Source organism: Hyperolius riggenbachi, chromosome 3, assembly GCF_040937935.1.
Source record: "Hyperolius riggenbachi isolate aHypRig1 chromosome 3, aHypRig1.pri, whole genome shotgun sequence".
Lineage (NCBI taxonomy): Eukaryota > Metazoa > Chordata > Amphibia > Anura > Hyperoliidae > Hyperolius > Hyperolius riggenbachi.
The window spans coordinates 313,175,508-313,186,128 of NC_090648.1; the positions used below are offsets into that span (position 1 = coordinate 313,175,508).

The window sequence follows — 10,621 nt, forward strand, 5'->3', positions numbered from 1 at the left end:
CTTACAAGTTCCCTATAGAGAAAGCTGGACGCATTCGACCTGGAGATAATGTTATCTTGGGTTTACATTGCTCACTTGATACAATTAAGTAAATACTTCTGACACTGCAGACTCTCCTGAACACAGTCAGACACTCGGAAAGCATTTCTGCTTATATTACAAAATCAAAAAACAGTTATGAATAAAATGCAATGTCCGCCCTCAGAGCAAAAAACTGTACTTTGGGAACTTGTAATTTCTAAATGAATAATAATGCTTATGCAAAAAGCAAATATAACCGTATGGCATATAAAAACTAGGAAAACATGTTTTTATTGAATATTATGTCAGGGTTTTATACCGCTTTAAAGTATGTATGGACTCTTCTCCACTAGAACTTATGAGTATGGGTATATTTCTTATTGGTGGGCAGAACACAGAATTTTATATCTGAGATAAAGTCCAACCCAAATCTACACCTTCGGTCAGAATGCCCCTTTTCAAAGCGTTTTATCTTGGGACCGATGTTGGGTTGCTCTGTAGTAAATATGTTTTGTAAATGTCATTTCAGGATTATTGGAAATGTTCAAAGTGTGATGAGATGAATCCTCCTATACCAAGGTACTGTCATAGGTGCTGGTCTCTCCGCCAAGACTGGCTTCCTGATGAGAAGGTGGAAAAAACTCACTCCATAAAGAGGAAAGAGATGGAAGATTGCCTAGAAGATGAGGGCATAGATGTACCAGATGGCAAAAAGGCAAAAACGACAGATTCACAAGAGTCAAGCCTAAAAATTAAAGAAGCTGAAGGAATAGACAAAAAAGATGATGAAGGAATCCAAAGCTCAGAATCCCAGGAGACAGAATACTTTTCCCAGCCTTCCACATCTGGAAGTATGGCTTACTGCAGTCAGGAGGAGCGTAGAGAAAATGAGCAGGAGCAAGCGTATGATGATAGGTCAGAACGAAGACTGCCGCTGTCCAGTATAGACCCTTGTGTCATTTGCCAGACAAGGCCAAAGAATGGGTGTATTGTGCATGGCAGAACAGGACACCTCATGGCGTGCTTTACCTGTGCCAAGAAACTGAAGAAGAGGAACAAGCCTTGCCCCGTCTGCAGGCAGCCAATCCAGATGATTGTATTAACCTACTTCAGCTAATCCATAACCCTGATCTACAGGACATATTAAGAAAACACAAATTCTGAATAGTGCAACCTTTACTTACACAGAAGATATATATTTTTTACAGCCGGTGGGAGAATGGACTATCAAACTGTAATAGTCACTGTGCACATTAATAGTGATTTCATGAAGAGGTCTTCAACATATGTTTATTTAAGAATTTGTAAATAGTTAAAATCCTATAGTTTGTAAAATGACTTCAGATTATAAACTTTTTCTAGTCCCCAATATATTAGAGGAACTTTACGAACTTTAAGTTAATTAGTAAAATTTCTAATTATTTACTATAATCCTTTATAAATTTTTGCCCATTATAAAATCTTACCATACCTTGGGTAACATTCTTACATGTATCAGAGACACTGGCATTTTTATTGCTGGTAAGGTGAGTCACTGTGGAATGTTTTTTTAATTTCCCCCCCTCTGTAAAGGGAACCGGAACATCCGTTGATCTCTGAGTGCTTTGGAGTAGAAGGCTGTATGACTTCATTGCCTAAGCTAAACATCACGGGAGGGGGGGCTACATATGAATATACAGCAATATATGGCTATATGAAGATTTCTGATGCTGAACCCAGGATAATTAAGGTAAACATGGCTATCCTGAATAATTTATTATATTCTACTATATGTCATTATGGTTCCTCTTTGAGGTTGTATGTTCCCTGGTCACTATGACATGACTTCCATGGCACAAACCTACAACATTTGTAGAATAGTGAAAACAATATCCTATAATGCTGTCTCTTGGTGCCTCTTCAGGTGCCTTGACTCCTCAGAGAAAACCTGAGGGGGAAGAACATTTTAAAATATATACTTTCCTTGATGATCTATAGGCTCTCTGGGCTCCTTATTGTGTCCAGTCTCCATTCCGAACTCCAGTGGTCGCTTGCACAATACATCCAGGTGCTTCAGCACGACTTTGTGTATAAACAATCACACTGAGTGATCTGGACATGCGCAGTTCTAACTGTGTCCGAAGTGCGCATTCCCAGGATGCTCTAAGCAATGGCTGCAGTGCACAGCCATGCAGGACCACGATATAAATGGACGGCGCATGTGCCGTGCCCTAACTGGTCCCAGTCGGAGCTACGAATGAGTCTACAGCTGAAAGACTGAGGGTAGGCCAAACACAATAAGGAGCCTGGAGATGTCTGAAGAACTTATAGGTAATCTAGGTAAGTATAGTTTTAAACTGTTTTTCCCTCACGTATACTTTAAAGGGAATGTATGTATTCAGGGTTCTTCCCCCCCCCCCCCCCCCCTTTTTTATTTTTTATTTGCTTTATGTTCTTGAGTTTTAATACCACACTTGTTAAAATCATAAAATGTTACAAAGAGTCAGATTTTTAGTACTCCATTTGCACCTCCACCTGGTATTGTGTGATCAGAGGAGGGTATCACTTAATTGCTGCATTAAATGGTGTCCCTTTCATTACAAAAGTCCCCAGATTTAAGCTATGATTTCACGCTCCATTTTCAATGCCAGGGATGAAACCTGAAAATCTGTTGTTAGTACGTATCCCACAATGCCACCGACATTACCATTAGTATTGTGTTTAATCCATCTTGCTGTTATTGTATATCAGGTGGGGAAGACTCCTGCTCTTCCTCTTCCACATGTCTGTACTGAAAAACATATGTCTGTACATCAATTATTCCTAAATGGTCAACCAGGAGGTTCTTGAATGATTGTTGTAGGTGGCAGTAACTTACTGTCCAGGCAAAGAATTGGTTGGTGTCAGGTTCGCTTTAAATACTGGCATGTTCAGTGCATACCACGCCAGAAATCCAAGTTTTGTGTGAAAATACCCTGAATTGAGTGGCCTTACATTTATTTCCACAGCGATCGTACACCAATCATCTCTGCTCTTTTATAATGTGAAGGCAGGGAAACCTCTCCTCCTCATTTGTTGCTGAAGGACTTCTGGTGCCAATGAGCATCATATTGGCTTTTGTAGCCAAGTGGTGGAGTTTCCCTGACTCTTAATATAAAATATTGTGGCTGATTTGATGTTTCCACAGTAGTCGAAAGCCACTGCAAAAAAAATGAAAAATAATGCTTCAAAAGCATCCATTATTATAGTATCCTGAAAAAACTCCAAGGTTTATTGAACAGGAATGGGGAGCTTGGGCTGCTTCTTCTTGTTAAAAACCCACACGGTGATTTGTTTTTTGAAGAACCTGGTTCATCTCGAGGTCTGGCTGAATGCAGGCAGTGTCGTTGAGTAGTATTTGCATTCATTTTTTTTAACAGTCCTTTATTTTTTCATCTAGGGCTAGGACACCTCACAACTGGCCAGTGCACTGCAGTCCATCATTGATCAGCTTCATAGTTTTTTCCATATTGGCAGTTTTACTTTATAGAACATGGGAGTATGTACAGGCACCTGTGATCACCATGCCAACGTTCTACAGCTTTGTAGCTGCAGTTTGGCCTATTGAGAACTGCATTTCAAATATGTATGCCCATTGGTAGGTTGATTGTATATTTCTCTAGTTGTGCCATATAGGTCAATTAAGTTAGCACAACTTATGAATTTTATGTTATGAAAGTGCCTGGTATGTCATCCCTTCATTCTCAGTTTTATGCATCTGCATGTCTGCACTTGGGCTACAGTACTTTGGTTGATCATTGCCTTCTTAATATTCTATCACCTGTGGTGAAATGCACTGGAAAACTGTGAAATGTTTGTCTGTCCTTTTTAATTGTAGAATAAGTACATTTCCCAACAGATGGTTTAAGCATAACTATGTATTTCAGATTTACAGGCTTCTGTTGGTGGTGCCATGTTCCTTACTGGGTCATCATTTTGAAATTGGGGATAACAGGGCAATATGAGATAGTGAAAGGGTCCAGATGTAAAAGGCATGTGATTTCTGTATTCAGATACAAAGCCTGTTTTGGACTATAGATCTTTAAAGGGAACCTAAACTGAGAAGGTTATGGATTTTTCCTTTTAAAATAATACCAGTTGCCTGACTCTCCTGCTGATCCTGTGTCTCTAATACTTTCAGCCACAGCCCTTGAACAAGCATGTCTGTGATTCAGACACTACTGCAGCCAAAGAGATCAGCAGGACTGCCAGGCAACTGGTATTGTTTAAAAGGGAACATCCATATCCCTCTCAGTTAAGGTTCCCTTTAAGTGATGTTTATCCTCTGGTGCAGTGCTTAAAATACATCATACATCATACTCCTTGTACAGCTGAGACAGGGCTATTGCCTGATCCATGCTACATGCACTTTTTAACACGGAATGCAAAGTTCACCTTAGTGAATGACTCAATTTTCTCTGCTGAAGCTGTAGGCTTCAAGTTATATTGAAAGCAATGTTCAAATTGTACTTTCCATGTGTTACTTATGATAGGTTGTGGAAGAGCAAATGTTTTCTGTGCCTCTGGCTGTCAGTCTGTAGCACTACAGCAGAACTTTGCTCATTTCTTCCCAACACTGCAGACCTTTTTTTCTAGCAGATCAATGACATTTCCTAAATGGAAATTTGCCTACTGTTGTTTGTGAGAAGGAGGGGCTTTACTAAAGGGGAGGTGATCTTCTGGAATCCAGTCAAGCACAGTGGAGTAAAAAATAGAGCAGGAATTTCTCTGCACCTGTCTGAATAGTTGTAATGAACACAGCATATCTTTTCTTATACCCTTTCAGTAAATCCTCCCTGTGACATTCCAGTCCTAATGTGTTGTAAGTTCTGTGTGAGCAGTTCAGCTTCTAGAAGTAAGAGCATATGAGTGACTCAGCAAAATAGTTTATTGCATTTTTCTATAAAACCTATTACTTATTAGTTCATGCTAGAAGTTTGGGCATCATTTATCAAGATCCCATCATTTTTCGAATACTTCAGTGACAGCATAGACTCTCTATAAAGCTCTGTGCAGATCTCCATGTTTCTCTGCTCATCAGATGTGTACTTAGCTCCACCCAGTGGCTTGTAGTGTCTTGGGGAGGAGAAGCAGGAGACTTGCTGCTGCAGGTGGCAACAAAACAAGTGGCCCAAACACTCTCATCCACCTGACTGCCACTTACTTAGGATATGTTGGGTGCAGAAGATTGGGAATAACGGTCCAAAATCTTCATAAAATGTCAGTATGGGGCTTTGTGTCTGCTAAAGTTCTCCATATCTGTAATGTTCATGTGCCTTCAGTTTATTTGCAAGCTAGAACATTGAATGTAGATTGAAAAATCTGTGTGATCATCTGAATACAGCTGAGGTGTTTAGTCTTGTCACTCTGCCTTCTAGAGGTGATATTTGTAATGATGGTGTGTCGTTAATTGTATTAATACTTCCAAACTAATGTTTGATTTGTTTATCACAACATACAGAAATGGTACTGCTCTTTCCAGGCACACATTTCCCAGAAGCTATAAAGCAACCTTCGCTACCTCCTTTTCTTAGTAGGGTTAGTGATCTTGTTCTTGACTGATCTCCTAACTTTTTGTTGTCAGTGAATTGTTTTATTGCTTTAGTCTTATTTTTGTTATCTTTATGGAAAATGATGCATTGTTTAGGATATTTTACAAATTGATTTAGCAGTCTGTTTTCTTAAGATTTCCAGGGAAAATGACAATTGGACCACTTCATGGAGACTCAGATCAGCGACACATTCAGTTGAAGGGGCAATATAGCAAAATTTAGGCTACTAGGATAACCCTAGCAGCATTTTTGTACTGGAACTGCAACACATATATTGAGTAGTGTTTCTGTTCACAAAGGTTGGCTGGATAGGGAAATTTATTGCATATGCAAGTGACGCCCTCCCATGTTCAGCTGTCCTAACAGCTGATTTATCTCCTCTCCATGCTGTGAGATAAAACTGGGTTCTGTAGCTCTGTCAGCAAGTACTGATATCTTACGTAAATAAACAGGAAGCTGTCTATTTACCTAGACTTTCCACAGCAGATAACCATACTTGCTGCTGACTGAGGCTGCTTTTATTTCACAGCACAGAGAGGAGAGAAATCCGCTGTTAGCACAGATGAACAGAGCAGAATGTTCTGCTTACTAACCAGGATCTGTGCATGTGCTATAAATTACCCTATTAAGCTGAACTTTAAACAGAAACACTACCTAATATGTGTTGCTCTTCCTATTAGAAACCTACTACTAGGGTTATCCCAGTTGCCTATGGTCTACATGTAATCAGCTTCAGAATTTAACAGCTTTGGGGTGATAGAGCAAAGATTTTGTACCGTATCAACACTACAAACTACTGCATAATGACTGATTATAAGCAGACTTCTGCTAGAAATCTGAATTGGGACGTACAGTACAAAATGTGGTGGTCAGCTTTTTTGTGGACAGGGCAATATCTGAATAGTTGGGTTACAGATTTCAGCTGCAGGCTGCAATGTTTGAGGGTGTAACCTCTGATCTTGAGGGAATGCAGTACTACACAAAAATTAAGCATATGGAATTTTTATTTGGAATGTTTTCAAAGTTGATCTGTGGCCAAAGTGTGTTTTTTTTTTTTTTGTTTTTTTTTAAAGTTGTGTTATATAGTCCACTTAAAATTGTACTACACATGACTCAATTTGCCACAGTTAACAACTTTGGCTGCTGACTACATGCTTGAAGTGCAAACAGTCTTTAAAAACACACTATACATACGGTATGTAATCCTTGGCTAACTGCTGACCAAATTCTACCCTATGGAGATTGGGAGGAATGTATGACTTATTTAGCCTGACTGAGCTGTTTGATGTAAAACCACACAGGTAGAGATTTAAATATAAATATTTGTTGTGGGAACCAAGGTGTACCTTTTCAGAACTGCAGAGATAATCAATGATTCTACACACCTATTCGCACCTCCTCCTCCTTTTTTTTGGCCACGGTTTTGTAATTGTGACCAGCCTTAGCCTTTATAGTGTAGTGCTGTGCAAATGCAGCATCATTTTGCTTGCCTGTTGGCTAAGGAATTATATGATTAAAAATGCTGACCTTAAGTGAGTCTTAAGGTGGCCATACACTGGTCGATTTGCCATCAGATTCGACCAACAGATAGATCCCTCTCTGATCGAATCTGATCAGAGAGGGATCGTATGGCCACCTTACTGCAAACAGATTGTGAATCAATTTCAGCCTGAAACCGATCACAATCTGTAGAGCTGCCGCTGCTTCCGTGCCCCCCCCCCCCCTTCCCCCTGCATACATTACCTGTTCCGGCCGGCGCGAGTCCCCTGGTCCCAGCTGTCGTCTTCTCTGCTCCGGGCTCCAGTCCGTTCCTGCAGCTACTGAACTTCCTGTCCAGGGGAAGTTTAAACAGTAGAGGGCGCTCTACTGTTTAAACTTCCTGCCGGGACAGGAAGTTCTGTGTAGCAGTCGGTCCGGAACCCAGCGCGGAAAGAAGACAGCGAGGACCATGGGACTCGTGCCGGCCGGAACAGGTTATGTATACCCGCTGTATTGCGTCGGCCGTCGGGCATTCGAAAACCGCTATCGACGCACTCCCGACCCGCCGGCAATCGAGAGAAATCTTCCGCATGGAAGAATCGACGGGAACAATCGATTTTTGGACGGAAATCGATTGTTCTGTCAGCGGTGTGCACGGCGATTTCACAGCCGATTCGATCACTGTGAAAATCGTTAGGTGTATGGGCCCCTTTAAGGTTTCCATTTGTTGAAACAATCTTTCCTGATTGCCTTGGGTGGAAGTCTAGACTGACTACAGATTGATTAGACATTTCTCCTCTGACATTGTTAGGTCATAAGTGATTCATTGTGTTGGATCATGAACAACCAAACTACAATTTACTACAAAGTTACCACAGTGGGGTACCTTCCACTTGTTCTCCCCACTTCACCAAACAGGCTGCTTGGCAGACAGCCTAACAGCATATCTGTGCACTTATCGTTCCAAAACTATCTAAAGGCTCATACACACGTCCTAAAAATCTGCCTACTATCATTTAAACTTGGTCTGTTGGACGACAGTTGGGTGTGTATACGGCTGGCAAACAAGAAGACAACCAACTGTTAACAGGTGGTTTGCTAGATCCATCCGTCGGATCAACCTGCACAACAAACTTGCAGGTTGGCCACGTGTACCGGTCGTTTGAACAAGTTTTGAATGTGGATATGTTGCGCAGCTTGTCGTTTTACCTGTGTGCACAGTATTTGAGTGAGTTGGTTGGCGTGTGTATGTACTCGTCGTGTAAACCACTTGTTCTGCGGTTGGTTATGTATTATATTGGACATGTGTATGAGCCACACTTGAGAACACTTGTTTTGGGTTGAGAAATTTACATTGTGAACTTCACTAAATAGTGATAGTAATGGAATTAAGACTGCCATGAGAGTAGAGAAGTCCATCTTTACTCATTTGTTTGTATTAAATTAGTGTCATTTTTCACCAATATATTTGTACAATGGGAAGTTGAATTGTTTAACAAATCTGGGCTAAGCTGCAGTAAGCAGATATAGCTATACCAAACTCTAGCAGCAAATCATAGCTAGGATGTGCCCTCTAGTTTTTGCCCAATAAAGCAGGTCTTGCCTGCTATAGTCCATTGAGTCTTTCACAACTCATATAGTGCAGCAAGGCAGAAGTGGCTATTTGGGAGAAAAACCACTGCACTGGGAACTATTTCCATCTGGCCTGCAGATATTCAACTTCCATTGACTAGCGTTAGGTTGTCCAATGACATGAGCTATGGTAAGTGAGACCAGCTTTGCCATACAAACCCTGACAGCATTTTATTTGCAGGGTTTAGCAGGGATTTGAGGTACTTGTTGGTATTTATGAATATAGTTGCATCAGAGCAGTAAAACAAATTAAAAAATAAATAAATAAAAAATATATATATATATAATATATATATATATATATATATATATATATATATATATATATATATATATATATATATATTCGGGAGGAAAGCGCATTAATCCTTGCCGTATATGCTCAGAAGGATCAAGAGCTGTAGTGGTACCATTATTACTGGCACCACAAGAGCAATACCGTGTAAAAGTGACCACTTTACAATTTACTATATATTGGACATTCATTAATCCTGTTTCCCTTGATTTTGGAAGTGTCAATTAAATATGAAACTTTGTTTGGTTTTCTAGGTTTGAACTGTAACGATTTAATTCTGAATTAAACCTTTGCTCATTAATAGTACCTTATACTATATTTAACTCATTTCTCAATGATCTGATCTTAATCAATCTTCATTTTGTGTGTTTTTGTTAATGTTTGGCTATTTATTTCAGGCTTGCATCTCTCCTCTGTTAAGCAATTACAATGCATAGAGTAAAACCAGTGACAGAAGTTGGTGTTTCTGTTCTTTCTCCTCTTAGCACTTTAATTTGCACTGAGAAAAGAGTTCACAGTCCTAAGAGCTGATATGTACATTTTCATCCCTGTACAGAACATTCAACTAAATGCACTGTATGTAAACTTTTGAGAAATGTAACTTTTTGAAATATTTAAAATTAAAATATTTAATTTTAAAGCATGTCTCTGTTTTTTGTTTGCTATTTTTAGCTATCATTTGCTTTGAGGGCTTATGGTGTATTGGCAGGTTTGAAACTCATTACAGTGTACTTTCCAGGAGGTTCCCTTCACCTATAATTTGCCACTAGTGGGTGTTCGTAGCACTTGAGTATTGCACCGTGTTAGCCATCAGTAAAAGCAAAACTTCTTGCTTTAGTTTGTGTTTATGGGTTTGCCCAATCACATAAATGGTCGAGTACAGCTTTAAAGTGGACCTGAACTCTTGCACAGGACAGAAGGAAAGCATAGAGAAATGCCCCCTGTATGTATTTCTAGAGTTTAGCCTGTCTAATCCCCCCCCCCCCCCTCCATCTGTCACTAATAACAAGTTTTAATTTGATCTTGCAGCTGGCTGCCATGGCAGAGCAGCTAAATGGTAAACACAGGAACACAGGATGTTTACAATATGTCTGCCTTCATAAAAGCAGGAAGTAGACACACTGCAGATGTATTGCATGATTTGTATCAGCTGTAACACAAATGTTTTACTTTAAAGGTTATTATGCTGTTGCTTATCTTTTGGAGCAGAGAGGAAGTTCTGAGTTCAGGTCCGCTTTAAAGGTAGTTGGATTACTGTATGATCATCCTGAAATTAGGATCAGTTAATTTAAACTGAAGCCAAGGCCCACACAGATGTTTCAGGGTAGAGGGGGCAGTTTTAGGCCTGGAAACCACTACAATTTGCAAATCGCTATCGCTAGTGTTTTTAATGAGCGTCTTTGTAAGCAATTTAATTAGCATTTTCTGTTGATTTTGGAAGCGATTTTAAAAATCAGCGATTGTGTAGTGATTTGCAATTAGCGTTTTTTTAATTCTGAACGGTCCTTTCAATTATTTTAAAAACACTAGCAAATCGCTCTGTATAGATATTCATGAGCGATTACGCCAGCGTTTATATACTTTACATTGCAGAAAGGCTAACGCTCAAAAATGCTGCATGTCC

The 10,621-nt window shown here is 39.8% G+C and overlaps 1 protein-coding gene across 3 annotated transcripts in view; it reads left to right on the top strand.

Annotated features, from left to right (window-relative positions):
• Positions 1 to 8,974, top strand: part of MDM2 (MDM2 proto-oncogene) — a 52,704-nt gene extending 43,730 nt beyond the window's left edge. For all 3 annotated transcript variants that reach the window (XM_068276700.1, XM_068276699.1, XM_068276698.1), the window contains exon 11: positions 551 to 8,974. In XM_068276700.1, coding sequence (XP_068132801.1) covers positions 551 to 1,138 — 588 coding nt within the window. In that variant the 3' untranslated portion in view covers positions 1,139 to 8,974. The remainder of the gene's footprint in view (positions 1 to 550) is intronic.
• Positions 8,975 to 10,621: the final 1,647 nt, after the last annotated feature.